Source organism: Neomonachus schauinslandi, chromosome 10, assembly GCF_002201575.2.
Source record: "Neomonachus schauinslandi chromosome 10, ASM220157v2, whole genome shotgun sequence".
Taxonomy (NCBI): domain Eukaryota; kingdom Metazoa; phylum Chordata; class Mammalia; order Carnivora; family Phocidae; genus Neomonachus; species Neomonachus schauinslandi.
In genome coordinates this window covers 124,011,752-124,033,825 of record NC_058412.1, presented here as the reverse complement: position 1 = coordinate 124,033,825, position 22,074 = coordinate 124,011,752, and the positions used below count along the sequence as shown (strand labels likewise).

Here is a 22,074-nt window from a genome sequence, read left to right as displayed (position 1 = left end):
CTCACCTGGAAAAGGGGGATACATCCACATGCGCTCCGACGTTCAGTTAGATTTCTGCAGAGGCCCGCAACACACCTGGCATGTGGTAGGCGCTCCATAAACAAGAGCGCCGGCCTCCAGCCCCTACTCACAGCTGAGTGTCTTGGGAAATGTCCTTCTGGGGGTAGAGACACAGGCACACCCTCTTCATTCCAGAGCCAGGACCCACGCGGGCAGGGCAGGCAGTCCCCGCCCAGCCCAGCCCCACAGCTCGCAGCTCTTAGCTCCCGCCCCCACCTCCACCCCCACCCCAGCCCCCACACCCCCGCCCTGGCGTTCAGCTCTGTCTGACTCTGCAGTCCCCAGAGACTGGCCACTGGGCCACCGCATGAGCACTATGTCATCCGTCACGGAAGAAGAACATTGGTGACATCACCGCTGTCTTCCACTCCCTCCTCCCCGCTCCTCACTCATGAGTGATCCCTGTCCGGGATGTGAGTAAGGTCTGCAGGGACGTGATAGAGACCCAGGGAGCAGAAAGGGAAGGCAACAATGGCCTACCGAGGGTTCAGGCCATTACAAACATGCTCTCATTGAATCCTCACCACACCTGTGCCAGGGAGGGCTTGATCTGATTTCTCAGGTGGGAAAACAGAAAAAAATGAACAAGCCCATGATCACAACATTAGTGAGTGATGGAATCAGGAGATTGGCTTCCTGAACTAGGCTGTGTGACACAGCAGGTGACTTCCCCTCTCTGCAGTTCCGTTTTCTCATCTGAGAAATGGGAAGAATAATGTTTCATAGGGCAGAGATGAAAACTGATAAGATTATCGCTGTTAAGCGTCCCCCCACGTGGTGTCTATCCCACCCATGGCTTGGTGGTGTTTGCTGACTGTGTAAGCAGATGCCGGGTCTGATTGGAAAGTGGGTGGAGGCACTGGAAGAGGGAGCAAGTTCACCCTCTCCTATCCCCACGTCCCCTGGGCCAAGGTGGAGGGAAAGCATAAACAGCAAACAGGAGAGACAGGTCTCCTCATCCCCAACATTGCCAGTGATTCAGGGCTGACGTCCTGAGATAATTTTATTAGGGGCATTAAACTGAGTTATGAGGTTTTTACAATCCAGCCACTTATGAGAAATCTATTAACAGTAACTGGACAGGAAGAAGGCTTTTCAGTGGAGCCCAGAACGGGCATTAATTGGGGCAATCTATAACAGGACGGGGACCCGGGAAGGTTCCACCAGACGCCTCCATTTACTCCCCGCAATTTCTGCTGAGAATCAGCAGACTCGCCAAAAAGAGAGAGATGCCCATTAATCGGCTAATGAAATATGAAAATGTTTATGGGCCATTCAATCTTCCAAATGGCACTTCTATAATCCACCTTTCAGACACAGAGTTCCACCAGCAGAATTTATACCCAGGCTCCTCCTGCGTGGCAAGGGGTGGGTGGGCTTTCATCCCCCTTCGTGACGACTTCATTGGCGCCTGTTGTCCTGCTGAGTGGGCTGGGGTATGTGGCATCCTGACCTGAAAGGGGCCTTAGGGATTCTGTCACTCACACTCCATCTCTATGGAAGCTTAGAGCGGAGCAGGGACCCACCCAAGGTCACCAGCTTCATCGGACGCTTTTCCCTCTTCTTAGAGCTGCCTCAGAAATTTGGGCATCGGAGGATCAGAGCCAGTCCAACTAGTGCATGTCAGAGACCTAGGTGTTTCTGTTTGGGAGAACAGTCTTGCTACTGCTTTCTTGCCTAAGAGATCTCAGTTCAGTGAAAACAGCCGGGGATTTGGAGCCTGTCGGTGGCTGGATTAAATCCCAGTTATATATAGCTAACATTTAGTAAATAACATAATAGTAACGATAGCTACCATTTATTGGACACTTATTATGTCTCAGGCAGGGCTGATTTTCAGCTAGTACATACCAGTGTCATTGTGCCAGTTGTTAAGGTAGTGAAAAAGCTCCCCCCCCACTGCAGTAAATGGTCTTTCTCCTCTCCCTCACCCCAGTTCCCTCAGCACCCCCGACCTCTCTCCGGGACCCAGCAGCCAGAGGGTCCTGCCTGGCCTGGCCAGGGTCCTGCTGCGGTAGGACTCTGTGGCAGTGCCCCTGCTGGGCTGGCTGGTAGATCTCGCATGTCCCATGTGCCAGGCAGGTGCTAGCGCCTTCTATAGACTTTAAACTTTAGGTAAGTCCATGAATGGCTTAGCACGGCGCCTGGCATGGAGCAGGTGCTCCTTCAATGTGCCTTTCCTCCCCACTCCCTTCACTCCCCGTCCCCACCAAGCTCAGAGTCTGGGGGCTGGGGTTGGACCCATAACTCAGAGTGGGGTCAGAGACAGCCATTTGGAAGCTTGATAGAAAGGCAAACTCCGAGGACCCGCCCCGGACCCACTGACTTTCCTCCCTGCCTCCCCAGATCCACTCGGACTCCGACGAGGGTGACGGGGCCATCAAGTACACCATCTCAGGTGAGGGCGCTGGGACCATCTTCCTGATCGATGAGCTGACGGGAGACATCCATGCCATGGAGCGCCTGGACCGGGAGCAGAAAACTTTCTACACACTGCGGGCTCAGGCTCGGGATCGTGCCACCAACCGCCTGCTAGAGCCCGAATCGGAGTTCATCATCAAGGTGCAGGACATCAACGACAGCGAGCCCCGCTTCCTGCACGGCCCCTACATTGGAAGTGTGGCCGAACTCTCACCCACAGGTGGGCGGCAGGCTGAGCCAGGGGCTAGGGTGAGGGGAGCCGCCGGGTTCTGAGGGAGAGCCTGCGGCGGGGACTGGCTGATAATCTGGGGAGACGCCGGAGGGACAGGAGCTGCTGCCCCAGGCAGGGGGTAGAGGCATGAGCCCAGGTGCCCACACGGGCTCAGGCATAGTGATGACACGGTCACAGCTGCACACATGACCTCAGACACAGACATGGACACCGTCCCCACGTGGACATGGACCTCCGGGTGGCCATAGCAACACCCTTGGGCATGGGCACCCCCACAGGCCCAGCCCCACTTACAGGCGCGGGCACAACTGAACACGGGCACGCCTACAGCTGCAAAGAACCGGAGTGGCACACAGCTGGGACGAGGCCCAAGCTCACACCCAGACACGGCCTCACACCCGACAGAGCCTCATACAGCGCCCCTCGGGAAGCAGCCCCACACGCGGATGGAGCTTACGCACAGACACGGTCACCTACAAAGCCACAGGCCAAAGCCACCAACACACGTGACCCGCCCGGGGCCAGGCTTCCCCAGAGTGTAGCCACAACAGGGATGAGCAGTCACAGAGGCCACAGCATCCAGACAGCTTCGTTCCCTGCCCAGGGGAGACCCCAATACCCCAAGGCCCAGCCCCCTGGGAACAGGTTCACAGAGACGCCTGAGCCCCAGACTCAGGTCAGCTGCACGTAGCCGGGTACGACCACTAGTGCAGGGGCGCTGGGGACGCGCCATGATACGGGTAAACCGGGAGCCCACACACCAGAACCTCCACGTGCGAGAAGACCTCAGGCGAGGCCATACTCCAAAGCTTACCCCCACATAGCAGTGGGACACTGAAGCGGAAGGTTGGATGAATATGCCCGCTCCCACGGTGGGGCCCACTTCTCCCCGGGGCTCCTGGGAGAAGCCGGAGTCATGGCCAAGGGGCACAGCCATCTTCTTCCACACAGGTTGGCCCAGGCACCCGGTCAAGGGCTCAGGGCTGCCCCTCTCTGGGCCTTCCAGTCCGACTAGTGCATGTCAGAGACAGGGGGTGTCTGAGCTCGTGGGAGAGGGTGCAGTCAACCTCCGCGTCCCCAGATTGGGCTAAATCTGGCAGATTGGTGGGTAGAGAGCCGGCAGCCAGCGATGGAGAGGAGGAAGTGGACCAGAGATACGGGTGGGCACAGAAGGACGGTGGGAGGACAGGGAACAGTGAGGGCAGGGATGTGGGTGCAGGCTGGTGCACACACACGCAGAGGTGCACACGTCTGCCTGGTGCGCACATGTGTTCACACACGCATGTGTGCATGTACATGGCTAGTCAAATGGCACTTTAAGGCCTGTGCATGCATATGACATGCTATGTGTCTATTTGAGTGTATCCGTTTATTCATTTGACAAGTGTATAGGAAGACCTACTATGTGCTGGGCACTGAGAACGTGGCATTAAAGAGACAGACAAGCCTCCCTCTCCAGAAGGGTACCTTATGGCTGAGGAAGACAGGCAGTAAGCGAGTAAACAAGCAGATCGTTGGGCTGGGAAGGCTTCTCTGAGGAGGTGACATTGAAGTGGAGACCTAAAGAAAGTGAAGGGTGGGCCCTGGGGGAAGAGCATTCCAGGCAGAGGGAACAGTACCTGCAAAGGCTACAAGGAGAAGTGGAGAGGCAATCAGATTGTGCAGCCCTGGGGAGCATAGTCAGAGCTTTGCTTTTTACGCTGAGCAAGCTGGGCAGTCAGCGAAGAGGCTTGTTCAGAAGAGTGACGTGGTCCGACTTAGTTTTAACAGGATCCCATGCTGTTCTGTGAAGATCAGATGGTGGCGGGGTTGGGGTATGGGGCAAGGACAGAAGCAGAGGAGTATATTGTAATTACCTAGGTGGGAAATGATGGTGGCTTGGAACAAGGTGGGGCCAGTAAGGGTAGTGAGAAGAGGTCGACTTTGGGACATATTTTAAAAGTAGAGCTGAAAGCATTTGCTAATGGATGGGATGTGGGGTGTGAGAGAAAGACAATTCAGGGATGGCTACTGAAGTGTTGACCTGGACAATTAAATAGATAGGATTTCCATTTGCTGAGACGGGAGGAACAGCAGATCTGGGGATGGAGGGAAATCAGGAGTTTGGTTTCAGTCATGCTAAGTTAGAAATACTTATTAGACAGCCAAGTAGAGATCTTGCAAAAGGCACTTCAATATACGGGTACAGTGGAGAGATCATCGGAAGTTGTCAGTAGCAAAGACCCACAGACTTTCAGAGCCTAGTGATTACTTAGAAATCAGTTTTGCAAATGGGGGAAACTGAGGCTCAGAGAGGCAGTGATGTGTCCAAGGTCACACAGCAAGTTAGGGGCAGCTCAAGCCCCTGACGTCCCCCCATCCATCAGCCCCTACTCACTGATTCAAACCCTGGCCCTGTGTCTCTTCATCCCAAATGGATCTTTTCCACATGGAAAAGGCCAGAAAGGTGACACGAGGTGAGGCTGGAGAAGGAAGCAAGAGCCATACTTGAAGGACTTGAGGGAAGCATGGAATCTGGGAAAGGCTTAAGCAAGGGAGACAACCAAGTGCAAAGGTCCTGAGGTGCATTTTAGAAAGCTCCCTTTACTACAGTTTGGAGAACAGGTGGGGACAGGGGACTCCAGAGGGAGGTACCCGCCAGGTGCTCGTCCATCACTTCACTCCCACTTCAACTCTGAGAGGTGGCGGGACTGATGGTGGCATCCCCATTGAAAAGATGGGAACACTGAGGCTCAGAGGGGAGAAAATGTGCCCACCGTCACATAGCAAGTCAGTGACTGAGCAAGTCAAGGCTTGGCTCCTAGACTGTTGGAGTGGCAAGAGTCCTTGCGTCACACTTGGGGGAACTGAGGCCAAGAGAAGGGCCAGGACACATTCAAGGTCACCCAGATTGTAGGAGGCAGAGCCAGCCCCCAGGTTCATGAGTATCAGTCAGCCTGAGGAGCTCCTGCCCTGCCTCACCTCCCTCTCCCAGCCCACTGACTCTGACATTCAGCTCAGGAAAGAGTCAGGCATTGGATTCAACTTGGACAAGCCAAGGAACCCAGGAAGGGGGAGGGAGGAAGCAGAAATTAAATTAGTTTATTTCATTTAAGCAACTTTTTGAAGAGGAAGCAAATCTGACACCAGGGTGCTTGCAGAGACTCCAGGCAGCTTTGAAAATCAGTCACAATGACTGAGCCTCCTGATCTGGGCTGAGGAGGGCGGGGCCGACAGGCGGCACTGGGGTCTGGGCAGCTTCGGAGATCAGAGGGAGCAGGGACACAGCTTGGGACATGAAAGGCAGCAGTGCTCGCAAATTAAACCACTCACAGCTTAAAAAGGAAGGGAAGTGTGCCGGGGGCCTCCGATGAGCCACGCTTCTGAGGAGGGGCACACCAACCAAGCTGAGCCTAATGCAGTGAAGCAGGTCCTGCAGTGGACAGTCAGGAGGCCTGGCTCCCTGCACAACCTTGGGCGAGTCCCTGCCTCTCTCTGGGCACCAAGTTCCCTCCGAAGCATTGAAGGGGTTCATTCATGCAACAGATATTTACTGAGTGTCTACTCTGTGTCAGGCACTGTTCCAGGCATTGGGGATTCTTAGGAAGCCTACGTGCAGAGCAGGGAGAAGACAGGAAAGAAATAAACAAGCCAATATGTTATAGGCCCTGTGGTGTAAGTGCTGCGAAACCAAGGGAAATTGGCATTATACTGGGGGAGTGCTATTGTAGATAGAGGTGTCAGGGAGGGCCTTTGTTTACAAAAGAGGACATTTGAACAAAGATCTGAAGGAACCAAGGAGCTCTGTGAAACAGTGGTTCTCATACTTGATTGTGCATCCACATTACTTGGAGGGCTTGCTAAAATACAGATTGATGCCCTTTCCCCCCAGGGTTTCTGATTCAGCAGGTCTGGCTATTAGAAATGTTTGCATTTTTAATAAATTTCATGGTGATGCTGCTGTTGTTGGCTCAGGGACCACACTTGGAGAATCACTAAGCTGGAGGAAGGATGTACAGGCAGAGGGAACAGCAAGTGCAAAGGTTCTGAGGCATAGTGTGTTTGTCAGGTTTGAGAAATAGCAAGGGGTCAGTGTGGGTGAAGAGAGGAGTAAGTGAGGTGGGGAGTGTCCAATGAGATCGAAAGAGATACTGGAAACTGGATCATGTAGGGCATGGTAACCATTGAAAGGATTTCTGTTGTACTCTGAATGAGATACAGAGTCAATGAGTGATGTGATCCAACTTATACTTTTAAAGGCTGACTTGTTGGCCACCGAGTTGAAAATGGACTATAAGCGACAAGGTTGGAAGTAGGGAGATCAGTGAGGAGGCAGCTGCAATCATGCCAGCAAAGGTAATGTTGACTCTGACCAGCGTAGGAGGTGAGAAGGTATGGGATTCTGGATGTATGTTGAGGGTAGAGCCAACTGGGCTTGTGAGGGACTGGATATGGGGAGTGAGAGAGAGACAAGGCAAGGATGATGTCGACATGTGTGGCCTGAGCAACTGGATGGATGGAGCTGCCGAGATGGGGAATGCTCCAGGAAGAGCAAGATTACAGTGCAAAATTAAGACTCTTGGGCATGTCAAGATTGAGATGTCTACTAGAAATCCAAGTGGAGTAGTCAAGGGGAGAGTTGGGTTTCTGTGTCTGGAGGTCAGGAGCACGAACAGGGTCAGAGATACAATTTTGAAAGTCATCAGCGGGCGCCTGGGTGGCTCAGTTGGTTAAGTGACTGCCTTCGGCTCAGGTCATGATCCTGGAGTCCCTGGATCGGGTCCCGCATCGGGCTTCCTGCTCGGCAGGGAGTCTGCTTCTCCCTTTGACCCTCCCCTCTCTCATGTGCTCTCTCTCATTCTCTCTCTCTCAAATAAATAAATAAAATCTTAAAAAAAAAAAGTCATCAGCAGAGAGAAGGAACTTAAAGCTGAAGGCTAGATGAAACCAACAAGAGAGTGAGTTTTGAGACAAAAGAGTTAGACTAGAAAATCTCTTAATGTTGGGGGCACCAGACCCCTTCCCACCAGTATCACAAGCTGACCAGTGGACAGCAAGATTTCACAGGGCTTTCATGCCCAGTTCAACTCTACCTACTTATTAATGCCAACTATGTATAAGACGATATGCTTGGCACTGTTGAGGTTACAGAAATGAGAAGTTCAATCCAACACACATCTATTAGCCACTACTTTATTCCGGGCACTGCAGGGGATGTAAAGATAAGTAATTGAATTAAATCCACAAATGTTTATTAGCACCCATTATGTACAAGGCCTCCAGTGTACTTGGCTCTGTAGGGGTTGCAAAGATGAGTCACCTAACTTAGCAAACATTTATTAGCACCTACTTTATATATAGCCCCAAGGGGATAGAAAAATGAGCAGTTGCTTTCAATTCAATAAACGTGTATTAGTGCCTACTGTGTACATGGCACTTTGCTAGGTATGTGGGGGTTGCAAAGATGAGCAAGACCCTCCCCTGACCTCAAAGTGGTGGCAGATCAGTTTCACCTCTAGGGCCAACTCTGGTCAATTGGTAGTGACCGTAGGGTTGTGTTGAGAAGGAGTCTGAGGACCCCCATTCAAGCTCAGGAGAAAATGATGCAATCGATTAGTGATGTTTGCTGCGAGAAAGGCAAGAGAATGGGGTGGTTAGTTTGGCATAGGATTGGCATTGTTGGACCATGGGATTGGGGCTCAACAGGCTGTGGAAATGGGCAGGGGCTCTGCCGGAGCGGGGCTCCCATGTATTCCAGTTTCTCTGTGAGCAGCATCTTTAGTAGACGGAAAAGGGTTGTTTGTAGTATAGTCCGCACTTCTTGGGACATTTACTAAATAATAGCCATCAGCCAACACTGCTTTCACAGAGCTATTTCCCTTTATTCTCAACAATCCTGGGGAATAAGCAGGGCAGGTATTACTGTCCTCATTTAACCAACGAGAAAGTAAATGCAGAGAGAGTTAAGTAACTTGCCTGAGTTTCCAGAGCTTGACCCAGAACCCGGAAGCAGAACCCAAGCCACTCACCTCGGCTTGTGTGGGCAACAGCCATGCACAGGGACTTTGCAGCTTGCAAAGCACTTTCACATCCCTGATCTCATTTCATCCCCTGGAGCTCTCGGGTCAAGTGTTAACATGCCCATTTCATAGCGGGAGAAACTGAGGCTCATGAACAGAAGGAGGTAAAATTGGAAGAGCACGCTATCTGATTGCTGAATCCAGTGCTTGGTGGGGGACGGGGCAGGGAGGAAAGGAGGAAGGCAGGAGGCAGTGCATTCCCCAAGGGTCTCATTTGGGGAAGGCAGCAACCAGCTGGGAGCCTCTGATTGTCCTGTCTGCAGCCAGAGAGAGTGTACCTCAGCAGCCCTCAGGCCCAAGCCAGGAATCAATTGCTGGCCTCTGCAGAGACAACTTCTAAAGATGTTTTTAATTAAAGTCCAGGAAGATCTATATGTGCAATATCTCCTTGCCTAGCAACGGCACTGGCTCTCACCACCCAGGATCGGGGGGGAACAGGACAGGAGATTTCTGGTGGGGAGAGGTGGCAAGGAAGAGCAGAGGCCCTGGCCCTCAGGAGTCATCCCCGTGGCCCAGGGAATCTGGACAGCGAAGACTGGATCCATGCGTTTCTTTGTCGTTTCCATCAACAAATTATTCAACAAACACAAGCACCTTCTCTAAGCCAGGCCCTATGCCTATATAGCAGTGGGTAAAAAGGTGACAGAGCCACCATCCTGCCCGCAAGGGTCTAGCACACAGTGGGTGCTCCATAGATGTAGGGTGACTGAATGGAACCAAATTATAAGCAAAAAATGTTTGCTTTCTGCAACAGGCAGAGGGATGCTACTGCAGATACTTACAATGTTGCTATCCCAAACAAGGTGACCAGACTACTTACTAGAGGGTCCCATTTAAATGTGGAAAGGACAGAAGAGCATAAGGGTCTCAAATTGGGGTGGTAGGAGAGTCCTCTCTCTCAGGGGGACAGATTAGATCCCACACACATTCATGGGTGAGTCCATGGCTGGGATCTATGAGGAGAAAGTGAGGGCACAGCGTCCCAGAGGTCACTGGAGACTGGAGAAGCGTGTTTGCAACGTAGGGCACACTTATCCCATTGAGCCAAAATTGCTTCTTCTCTTTGTCCCCCCTCCCACTCTCTCCCACTCTCCTCTTGCTTAATATGTATCTCTGCCTGTCTCTGTTTCTATATAAGTCTACTTTCTGACTTTATCTCTGCATTTCTACCTCTTTCTGTCACATTCTGTGTTCCACTTTCTCCCTGTCTCTATGTATCTCTGCCTCTCTGATGCTCATCTCTCTGTCTCTGTCCTAATTTCTTCCCATGTATCTGGGTATCTGTTTTCCCACTTTCTCCCTGCCCATCTCTCTGAATCTCTGTCCCTCTGTCCCTTGTCTCTCTTTCTCTGACCCACTTTCTAGCTCCATCTCTTAGTGCCACCTTCTCTGTCACTTGTCTCTGGGCCTGCCTCCTACCCCTCCCTCTGACCTCCCCTCCCCCCCCGCAGCCATGTTCCTGCATCTCCTGCATATCATTAGGCTGCCCTGGCTGGGCAACCGGAAGCTGTGGAGGCCAGCCCAGTGAGCCAGCATTATAAGTGATGATCAAAGAGGGAGTTGGGAGGGAGAGTTTGAGAAGGGGTTGGTTTCCCATGTAATCTGAACGTTCCCAGGGACTCGACAAGTGGTTTTTAATTTTTAATAGAAAGCATTACACGCAGTTCTGGCAGCAGCAGGGGGTGGGACTCATTTTTTATAAATGTCTGAGAAGCTAAATGTGAGCTGAGGGTTTCCCCAGGCCCAGCAGGGCAGCAAAGGGAGGTAGGGAGAGGCACGATGGTAATAATTACAAACATCTTCATAATAATGACACTTGGTCACCTCATTTGAAGACTCTGTTCTTTTCCAAAGTGCTTCATCTCTTTCGTCTCATTAAAGGGCCTCCCTCATCCAGGGAGGCCAGGAGGATGAGGTCTTATCTCCATTTTACAGAAGGGGCACTGAGACCCAGTCAGGTCAGTTTTCCCACAGCCACAGAGCCCAGGAGAGGGCTGGGATGACTTCAGTCCTGGAGCTCCCCTCCCCACAGCACCACTTCCTCCCTGAGCCAATGGGGGCTCATCCTAGGGGCTCTGGAGCCCAGGTCTGGGCAGCAGTTGGACCTCTCAGATAGCAAAGACAAGGGACAAGAAAGGAAAGAATTCTGGCTTGGGAGCCAGGCCATGGGTTCCAATTCTGGCCCCATGACAAACCATGTCAGAGCCACCCAGATAAACCAGAGATGAGGGGTGGGCATGACCCCTCCCTACTGATACTGGTGCCCAGGCATTTCCTACTCCAGGCCAAGGGCACAGCCCCAGAGACCTTCTGACCAGGCAGAGAGACAAGAGAGGAATAAACTCCTGAGCACTGCTACATGCCCAACTTTACCAGCCATGTAAATCCATCATTTCTAGTCCTTGGAGCATCCCTGGGAAGCAGAGGGGCCCCCTCTAGACTAAAGGTGAGGAAAAAGGTCAAACAGGAACAAAGACTTGACCAAGGGCACAGAGTGAAGAAGCAGTGGGATCTGAACCCAAGACTCTCTGATGCCAAAGCCCACCCAGTCTCATCTCCTGGCAGGAGAGTCTGACATCTCATACTGATTTTGCCTGGGAGGAGCACTGCTGACTTGGTGGCATGTGTTGTCCTTGCTTCTTCCTTCCTGTTGTCGGTCTCAGTACCGGCACAGTGAGTCCAGGAGGGTGACATACTGGCTCCACACACCTGGGCTGCAATCTTTCCCTACCACTTACTAATGATAGAACCTGGGGAAAGTCACTGAGCAGAGGCTCAATGACTCAGTTTCCTCATCAGTTCAATCAGGGGTTTGGTCAGTTATTAGCCTGGGATGCACTTTAGAATCACTGTGGGAGCTTTTAAAAATGCCCTTGCCTGTGCTCCACCCCAGGAGAGTCCTACTGAATTGGTCTGGGGTGGGGCTCAGCATCAGTTTTATTTTAAAGCTCCTAAGAGATTCTAATGTGCAGCCAGGGTAAGAAACACTGGTTTCTGTGCTCTCCGAGGACCAGCTTTTCCACATCTAACATTCCACGTGGAACCCTGCTCTGAGATCCTGTTTACCCAAGAATCATTTGGGCAACGCTTCCTATGCCGGCCTGGATAGAGGCCCTTAACCCCACGTAGCTGAAGAGCTGGCTGGCAGCACCATGGACAGCGACCAGCTCATTCTAGCCAGTCCCAACTGCTTCTGGAAGTCTGAGCTTGAACCAGTTGTGGCGGGGAGAATCCTGAATGCAGTTCCTTGCCATTCCCCTCCTTTCTCTGACTCCTCCCTCTCTTACTGGCCTGTCTCCTTCTACTCCTATTGACCGCCTCCTCCTACTTTATAAGCCCAGGCACATGTGGGTTTTGACATCAGATCGACTTGGGTTTGAATCCTGCTTCTCCTATTTCCTTGCCAGGTGAACTTGGCCAGGCACTGTTCTCGGTTCTGAACTCAAACTATTTGAGTTCTCACAGTGATCCTGAGAGCTTGGCAATAATATTACCTTCATTTCACAAATGAGGAAACTGAGGCACAACGGGCTTCATTACTTAACTTCACTCAGCCTCATTTTTTCATCTGTAAAGTGGAAATCTCAATAGAGCTTACTTCAAGCTTATTTTATAAATTCCATAAGATAACATACATAAAGGGCTTCTCATAGGATCTAGCACAAAGTAGTTATTCAGTAAACACAATCTAACATGATCATCGAATAATGATATGTAATAATGGGTTTCATCATTATTTATTATTAATTCACATTTTCACTCTTCACTGTGCATAGCAGTTTCCTCATCTGTAAAATGGGAATGATGCAGGATTGTACTGTGTTGGTTCATATCAGCTTGATTTTCTGTTTTGGGAGCCACTTGATTTCACATTGGAAGCTTGAAGTTGGCCATGGTGAGAGTCTCTACACCATGGAAATCAACAAACACTACAAGACAGGGCATTTCTCCCCACCCCTCTAGCCCTCAGAGCCGATGGTTAAACATTTACCAGCATACCACTGCATCTATATAATAGAATTGGCCTGAGGACTAAAGGAGGGAGTGGATGTGATGGTCATTATAAAAATACAAACTGCTGAATGGAGGGGGGATGATCCTGAGGTCCTGTAGCAGCCACAAGCCCAGCACCCTTTTATCTGCCCATTCTGGGGAGCTGCTGACTTGCAAAGAATGTAGGAGGGGGTCTGGAGTCTGGGGAGCCAGTGGTGAATCACTGACCCTTCACCATCCCCACGTGTCGGCATTAACTGTAATGGCTGCAATAAAGAATCTGGGTTTGGGGAAATGATTCCATCATCCCCGCAGGAGTCCCTGGGATGCAGCCAGGGAGAGGGAGAGAGAGAGAGAGAGAGATCAGCCATTACCCTGGGGAGTCACTCAGCCCAATATTGTGCCTTGCCCAAGGGATGGGGGGAACAAGCAGAGGGGAGTGACAGGGAGACCCTCTCTCATAACAGTTACAACAGCCACTATTTATTGAGCACCCACCATGAGCCTGATGCTTTATGTATCTTCTCCCTTTTCAGTATGTCTGTGAGGGAGGCATGATTGTGCTATCGTATACTGGCATGCCATGCCTCCCGAGACAACAACCTGCATTTACTGAGTTCTTAGCATGGGCCAGGCACTGTCCGCGGTGCTGAACATGGAAGTCTATTTGAATTCTCAAAACAATCCCAGGAGTTTGGTAGTACTATCATCTTCATTTCACAAATGAGAAAAATTGAGGCACAAGGGGGTTTGTGACATGTTCAAGGTCAAACTGCTAGTAAGTGGCAGAGTCATCACTGATTGTGATTCAGTACACTGGGCCACCATCCCCAGAGCCACTCTGCCTGTGCTGACTCTGTCACCCAGGAGGGCTTTGACCTCAGAGAGTCCTGGGTTCAAATTCCACCACTTCCTCTCTCAGTGCTCTTGGTCAAGTCTTTCTACCTGTTTCCTCGCCTGTAACTTAGAGGGGCTCACTCTGCCTCTCGGAAACACTATGAGGATTAGAGACGATGAATTTAAGTGCTTGGTGAAGCTGGACATGCAGTAGGTGCCATTAGGCATCTATTCCTTTCTCCTCTATCTGTATAATAGGAGGCACCTGGGGTTATGTCCTGGGGTTATGAGTAGGAGACCCTGGGCACCTAGCATCAAGAGGGAGGGGGCTTGCTCAAATCCCTTCCCTAGCTTCTCTGGGCAACCCTGATATGGTTGACATGGAACAGGAGCTGCCAAAGAGAGGTGCATTGCAGGGCCGGTTTAGGAGGCTTAGGCTGGGAGGGGGGACATGGAGAGGGAAATGAGAAATGCAAAAGAGTGAAAAATAAATACATGTGTCTGTCTGGAATGATCGAGGGCCCCAGGCTGGAGGCGGGAGAGGCGGGCGGCAGGCTGGGCTTAGCAGAATTGCTGCAGTAGCTCTTCCAGAGCCCACTCATTAGCCAAGCCGTGAATGGGCCTTACCTCCCAGCGTGCTGCCCTCCTGGCCCAGAGCCCAACCCAGCCCCAAGAGCGCCCTACTCAGAACCTCAGCAGGTCTGGGCCCCTTCCCCTCACCAGCAGGGCACTCAAAAGAAGGCATCACCTTAAAGTGATGGATGAGTCTCATCCCCTTGGGTCGTATCCTGAGCCCCCAAGACTCCCTCTTGGGTCTTCTACCTTACCCCCTCCTTTCTGGAAAGGTTCAGATGGACCAGAAGGCTTTGCCCGCTTCTCCGTCCAACACCTCCCCCACCCTGCCCTCACCCCCATCCTGTCCAGCCTCACGTCCCAGGCCTGATTTCGTCAAATTGAACATGATGTCAAATTAGAGCCATCTCTGGGACAGGCCAAGAGAAGCTCCCAGTTTAATGAGGCAGCGTCGAAAATCAATAACTTAATTGCCGCTGTTTGATGGACTTTTATCCAATTTATACTCTCCCCAGCAGCCTACGTGCAGAGCATGTGGAGAAGTGTGTGTGTGTGTGCATGTGTGTGCGTGTGCCTGGGGCAGGGAGTGTCTGGGCACCCAGGGGGAGGGGTGAGGAGGGCACCAGGACCCACAGCCAACTATTTCCCAAAGGGAAAGCTGGGTCTTGCCATCCTCCTGCCCCAGATCCAAAAGACACTGGCCTCTGAGCCCCAGTGAACTTGGTTATCCTTCTGGGCTGCCCAACTCCCATTTGTGGGGGGTGGTGAAGGAGGGAGGGAAGAGAAGCAGAATTCCCTTGAGAAATCAGGAGAGGCTGGGGTGGGCACAAAGACCCCTGCTTTGGGAGTCTGGTGCCTGGTTTCCAGTCCTGGCTCTAACTCTGACCATGATGACTTAACTGGTGAAGATGACCATTGCCATCACCCGCTGAGACTGAGCCCCATCTGCACTGAGAATTTAAAGTGCATTCCCTCAACCTCAAGAACCAAGGACTAGGATTATCCCCCATTTGCTGAAGAGGAAACAGATTCAGAGAGGCTGCCTTCCCTGGCCAGAGTCCTACAGCTGGGAGCCACCAAAGGGAGATTTGAACCCAGATCTGACTCCATGGTCACGCTTGCGCTACGGGAAGGCCCCAGATCGGGAAGCGGGTTGGGAGTCAGTGTGGGGATGGGGACTGTGAGGGGACTAACTTCCATGACCTCTAGCTTGGATCTCCTCCCCCAGCTTCCCTGGGGTGGGGAGGACAAGCGCGGCGGTCCCAGGTGACCCCCGTCTTGCTTGGTCCCCCGGGCCCAGGCACGTCGGTGATGCAGGTGATGGCCTCGGATGCGGATGACCCCACGTACGGCAGCAGCGCTCGGCTGGTGTACAGCGTGCTGGATGGCGAGCATCACTTCACCGTGGACCCCAAGACTGGTGAGGGCCGGGGCCAGGCCAGAGGGGGCGGGGCCGGGGCAGGACCGAGGTGGGGGGACGGAGGGGTGGGGCCAGAGGGTGGGGGGAGGTCCGCTAGCAGGCTTCTAACAGGACAGCGCTGAGGGTAGGACAGGACCAGGAGGTGTCTAGCTTGTTCCAGGGTTGCAGAGAGGAAGGGGCGGCCAGGCAGAAAGAGGGAAGGGCTGAGGAACAGAAAAGTATGGCGCAGGGGTGGGAGTCCCTGCAATACTGGCAGGGAAAAAAAAAGCAGGATGCTTTTTTTTTGCAAAGTTCCCTGAAGGAACTTTGGAGGTCCCAACTAAGCGGCCCTCTTGTCCTTGGAGCTTAACTGAAGCAAGCGTGTCTGCAGCCCTTAGGGGTCAGTTGGTGAAGGGCACCTTTGCAGCAGTTGTGAAAGCTCTGTTCAAGGGGCAGTTGTTAAGGATCTGATGGAAAGACAGGGACGGAGACCAATAGGGAAGAATGGCTTCTTGACTTCTTTTCCCTCCCCCAACACCACCAGACACAGTCCCCAATTCATTTTCTCTGAGGTTAGAACCTGATTATGTCTCTGAGGGGCCCTGCCAGAGTGGCAGGGAGGGCAGAGCAGGAGACTGAGGCTCGGAGGAGTGAAGTGCCTCACTGAGGTTGCACAGCTGGGCGTGGCTGCTGCTGCCAAGGGCGGTGTTCTCCCCGTCCCTGTGATGGGAGGGGCAGGGCAGGAGTGAGGGCTCCAGGGAGACCTCACACCACAGAATGTTTATCAGATGCCATCATGGGGCTCACAGCCCAGGTGGGGGCCAGGGCGACAGGCATATGCATGGGCAATCAGGATGCAAGGTTCTGGGAGGTGGAAGAAGTTGATCTCCAAAGGATAAGAAGGTGTTGGCCAGACTAGGATTCAGAGACGGGCATTCCAGGCAGAGGGCATGGTGCAGGCGAAACCAGGAGGGAAAGAACAGCCTGAGGCATGAGGGGAATTGTAAGCAACTCAGGACTGGGGAAGCAGGCAGGCTGGGGATTCGGGCTGGTTGGCAGGGGCCCAACTGGGCACAGTAGAAGCGAGGTTTAAGACCTTGGATTTTATTCTAAGGGTAATGGGGGGGATTTTATTCTAAGGGTAATTCTAAGGGTTATTCTAAGGGTAATTGTGTGTGTGTGTGTGTGTGTGTGTGTGATGGATCTGGGTTTTGGGGTTTTGTTTTTGTGTTTGATTTGTTGGGGTGGGGGATTGAGGATTCCAGGTTATGAGCTCAGTTGTAATTGTATTATCTTACACATAATATCTTTGTCATTTTTTTCTCCTTGCAAAAGTAACACATTTTAGGAAACATTCAAACATTGAAGAAATGTTAAAGAAAGGAAGGAAGGAAGGAAGGAAGGAAGGAAGGAAGGAAGGAAGGAAGGAAGGAAGGAAGAAAAAGAAAGAAAGAAAGATAGATACATGCTTCCCACTCTCATCCCCTAATTGCAGCCCCAAAGGTAGCCACTTGGTGTGTATCTCCTATGAGATCTTAGACTCACTCATTTACTTGAAAAATATTAAGTTTTTTAAAATAAATAACACATTTCAAGGTTCAAAATTTATCCAAACAAATATTTAGTGGAAATTCTTTACCCCTTCCAGTCCCCCAGTTACCCAGTCTGGGTCCCCAAGGCAACCAATGTAATTTTTTTTGGTATCTTTCCAGAGCTATTCTATGCATGTACAAGAAAATAGGTACATGTATTTGTTTTATTTTTTTACACAAATGGTAGCTATAAACACACGCTATATACACTGCTTGCCCTTTTCACTTAACAATACATCTTGAAGATTATTCTATATCAGTACATAAAGAGCTTCCTCATTCTTTTATTTAACAGCTGTTGTGGATACACTAAAATTTATTTCACCAGTCCCCTATTGATGGACACTTACGCTGTTTCCAATCTTTTGCTACAACGAACAATGCTACAGTGAATAACCTCATACATATATCATTTTGTGCTTGTGTGAGTATATCTGCAGGATAATTTTCGGGAAGTAGAAAAGCTGGGTCAAAGAGCACATGCATTTGGAATCTGGATAGATAATGCCGAAATGTACCAGATTACACTCCCGAGAGCCACCCAAGAAGGTGCCTGCTTCCCCCCCTCCTCACCAACACTCGGGGTTCATTGATGACTTTTAGGCAGGGAAGTGACATGCTCAGGTTTTCATCTTAACAAGATCCCTCGGGCTGCTCTCTATAGCATGGCTCAGAGGCAGGCATTGAATTCAGGGAGACTCAGTAGCCTGGGGTCCCCATCACAGAGCCCCAAAGGACAAACACCAAGGCCTGCGCCTTTCCCCAGCCCCCACCCAGACTCCTGAACCTGTTCCATCTAGCTAGGGAGCCAGAGATGACACAGGATTGGTGGCAAGGGTTAGTTGAGATGCTGAGAAGGGAGAATGAGGGATGACAGTGAGATCCTGCCAAGGGCAAACCTTGGGGACCTGGGTGAATGTAGAGAACTAGATTGAGGGAAGAATCTGGGGGTTCCCAGCTTTGGGCCCTGGGATGGGAAGGGGCACCATCTATGGAAACAGAGGGAGGAATGTCGATTAAGAAAACTAGGAGCAGAAAAATTAGTGAATATGCCCTGTGATCAGGTGCAGAGCTAATTCATTCCATTTTAACCACGGTGGGTTTAAGAGGAGAGAGGAAGAGGAAAGAAACATCTAGAACATCTAGCAGGCCATCTGAAATACAGGCCCAGAGCTCTCTAAGTAGCTGGGGCTCTCTAAGCTTTGGTTTCCCATGTGCACAAGAAGAATAATAATTCCCATCTCACGTGACTCTTGTGAGGATCCAACGGGAGAGTTCCTTCCTTCATTCAACAACTCTTTAGCGAGTGGCCTGCTGTGTGCCTGGCTGTGTTCTAGGCTCTAAGCATATGGCAGGAGGCAAATCCAAGACCCTACCCTCACGGAGCTTTAATTCAAGTAGGGAATACAGAAAATAAGCCTATCCGTGCATAGCATAACGTCAAGTAGCAACGAGTGCTAGGAAGACACAGAAAGCAGGGTAAGGGGATAGACTTCGATGACGAAATCAGGATGGGCCTTTCTGGGGAAGTGACCTTGGGCAGAGACATGAATGAAGGGAGGGTATGAGCCCCTCGGTATCTAGGAAGGAGTGTGCAGGCCAAGGGAACAGCAAAGGTATGAAGTGCTCGGCATAATCCCTGGTACCTCCTGGCAAGCCAAGGGGCCGCTATTGCTACTGAAGCCTTCATTCGTTCAGCTGGAGGAGAGGGCCCTTTGAGTTGATCTCCCTCCAGAAAGGGAGGAAGCGACCAAAATAAGGGAGGGGCCAGGACTGAGTCTGGGAGATGGCAGGGGTGAGCCAAACTCCAAGAGAGTGAGGAGGACGGCCAGATTCTCAGAAAGAGCATCCCCCACTGCAGGGAGTCGGGAAGAGAGCGGCAAGCGGGAGGCCGTGGAGAGCCCGGGAGGGCAGGAACGCTTCCCAAGAGGCCAGCGCGTGGCACCAGGCAAGGCAGGTGAAGCAGCGCAAATGAGGTCCTTGTTCTAGGGTCCTCCACTTTCTCAGTCTGAGAGGCTCTTTGCTGACATCTCCCAGGAAGGACCAGATTTTTCCTCCCCTTGCCTTCAGCCCCACTGCAGGAGCCGCCCTGGTGCCATTCCCAGCCCCAGCTCCATTTCCCCAGCCAGGAATATTCCGCTGATGCGGGTCTATATTTAGCAGCTGCTGTGAGGTACAGTCTGTTCTCGCTGTGCAGATAGCAGGGAGCAGAGCCGGAACGGGCCCTGAGAGGAAGGTGTGAGGGAGAGGAGGGGGCGGGGCTCCATGGGACCGAGTGCCAGAGGACGAATTAACTTGTGTGTTTTAAAGGCCAGGCCTGCCAGCAAGCCCCCCACAGGGGCAACAGGGATGGCATTTGCGGGCTAATGAGGCATTGCTTGGGCTCCAGGGCCCCTTCTGCAGAATTTGGAGGGGACGGTGGGGGTGGCGAGGACAACACCTGGAACTGGAGGTGATGGGTGAGGACAAGGCTGCAGGGAGCTGTGGCCAGGTTCTAATTTTCAGCACCCGCCCACCGCCACCCGCACAGGACTAGAAAGACGCTCTCAGAGACTCCAAGTTATCTGCTGAAAATTCTCAACAGGGCCAGAGATGTCTGTTTTCCTGGGATGAATGAAACAAACCTTTGCTGAGCACCTTCTAAGTGCCAGATCCTGGGGTCAGGATGATAAACTAGATCTGGTTTCTGCCCCCCAGGGCTTTTGTTCCAACAGAGAAGCCAGAAACAATGACACCCAGCCTATGAGACGGGGAGACAGAGGGTCTGTGGCAGTAGGTCAGACAGTCTAAGTGTTTATTGAACACCCCCAATGTGCCAGACCCTATAAGTAAGATGATGAACAAGGCCGGTAGGAATCTCTGCCCTCATGGAACATATTGATCGGGTACCCAATCCAGGACTTGGGGAGGAAGGGATCATCATGGCATCCCCAGAAGGTGCGACCTGCCGCTGGAGACTTTGTCTCATTTAATTCTCTTAAAAGCCTTCCAACTGGGTAGCCCCATTTTATAGAATAGGAAACTGAGGCTCAGAGGCACTCAAAAAACTTGTCCAAGGTCAGACAGCATGTAAATAAATGGTGGAAAGAAGACTTGAACCAGTCAGTCTGACCCCAAAGTCCCTCCTTTCTGCACGGCCTCGTATCTGCCTCTGTGACCCCTACACATAGTATGTCCTCAGTAAGCATCTAATAAATGAGTGAATGAAGTGATTTGCAGAGCCAGAAGGTTTCAAGGACAACTGCATGGGCCGATTTGGGGAATTTTACCCCAGAGCCGGGAGAAAGGCACCAGCCCCCAGGGTGCTCCTCCCAGCGTCAGGAGGTGGAGTGGGGAGCAGAACATAGCAGGTAACAGAATATGCCATCAATTCCTCCTACCCCTCTAGGTAAAGTGACTTTGCCACTGCTCCTATCAAGAGGTGAAGTCTTGAGAGTTGCCTGGCTGGCTGAGATGATAGGGCATGGGACTCTTGCTCTCAAGGTCATGGGTTCAAGCCTAATGTTGGGCATGGAGCCTACTTAGAAAGAGAGAGAGAGGTGGAGTCTTGAATCTGGGAGCAGAAATGATGTTCTGCCAAGTCCCAGATTAGGCCTTAAGAGGCCTTGCCGCCTTCACTCTTCTCTCCCAAGACCCCCATCTAAGGAAATAAGCCCAGCCTGCTGAAGCCCGGAGATGCTCTAGCTGACAGCCAGGAACCCCCCACCCCCTGCCAGACCTATGCCCCAGGCCTTGCTGGGCCTTCTGGCCAGCTGAGCCTCTAGTGAAATGTGACTGCACGAGCGAGCCCAGGAGAGGAACAGGCCGGAAAACATGATCTCTCCATCAGATATCTACTGCTTTGTGACAAACTGCCCCCAAACACGGTGACTTAAAACAGCAACAGTTTTTTATTGACATAATCCTGTGGGCTGGCTGCGCAGTTCTTTTCACCGGGGTCACTCGTGTGGCGACAGTCGACCGGCAGATCGGCTAGGACGCTGGTGTGCCTGGGCCCCTACCTCCATGTGGCCTTCCATCTGGGACTTTTTCTAAGCAAGGTGGTCTCGGAGCTCCAAGAGGACAGGCCCCAGCACACAAGGGCTTATCAAGCCTCTGCTTTTTGTCCCACTTGCTGATGTCCCATTGGCCAAAGCAAGTTGTGGGGCTAAGGCCAGAGTTGGTGTCCGAGGGGGTGACCCAAGAGTGTGCCTATCAGCAGGTGTGCTTTATTGGGAGCGGGCATCCCAGCCTGTCACTGGGTGTGAGCCCAGGGCCGGGTCCAGAGGCAGCATGGCTTCTGGGTACCCACCTCCTGGTCTCCCAGAGATGGCACCTGATCATCTAGAAGACTTCATGACCAGTTGCCAAGTGAAAAGAGGTTAGTATCCGTACTTCCTCTGGAGCTAGAAGTGGCAAGGACAGCAAGGAGGCAGTCACATGAGCAGGGCTCCTCACCCGCAGGGGTGGACCTCAGCCAGAGCCCTGCTCCAAGCCCCACGCATGAGTTTTTGGTGCACAAGCTCACAGATGCACCGTGGCCCCAAATCCCAGCACTGCCTCTGCATTCCGCGAGGTCCTGGATGCAAAGCACATGCGCACGGCTTAGCACGTGGTAAGGGCTCCACTGGTCGGCTCCCCTCCCTGCCCTTCTGACTGGTTCACTCAGGGAGCCTTTGTCTCTGGCCTGGTTGGCCACTCCACCATCAGTCTGTCTGTCTGCCCTCGCCTGTCCTCCCTCCACCATCTTTCTTCCCCGCTTCCCGACCCTGGGCCTCCCTGCTGTCTTCGAGAAGGGCTGTTCACTCAGTCTCTCTTATTCTCTGCCTTCCTTTCTCCCCTCTGTTCTTTCCCTGTTCATCTATCTCCAGGTCTCCGGCGCTCTGTTCCTCTGTCTCACTGTCCCTCCCGAGTGCGCATTTCCCTCTG

The 22,074-nt window shown here is 52.1% G+C and overlaps 1 protein-coding gene across 1 annotated transcript in view; it reads left to right on the top strand.

The window, feature by feature from the left end:
* Positions 1-22,074, top strand: part of CDH22 (cadherin 22) — a 66,358-nt gene that overhangs the window by 5,882 nt on the left and 38,402 nt on the right. The window contains exons 2-3 of the mRNA XM_021689171.1: positions 2,407-2,701; positions 15,476-15,595. Of these exons, the coding sequence (XP_021544846.1) occupies positions 2,407-2,701; positions 15,476-15,595 (415 nt within the window). The remainder of the gene's footprint in view (positions 1-2,406; positions 2,702-15,475; positions 15,596-22,074) is intronic.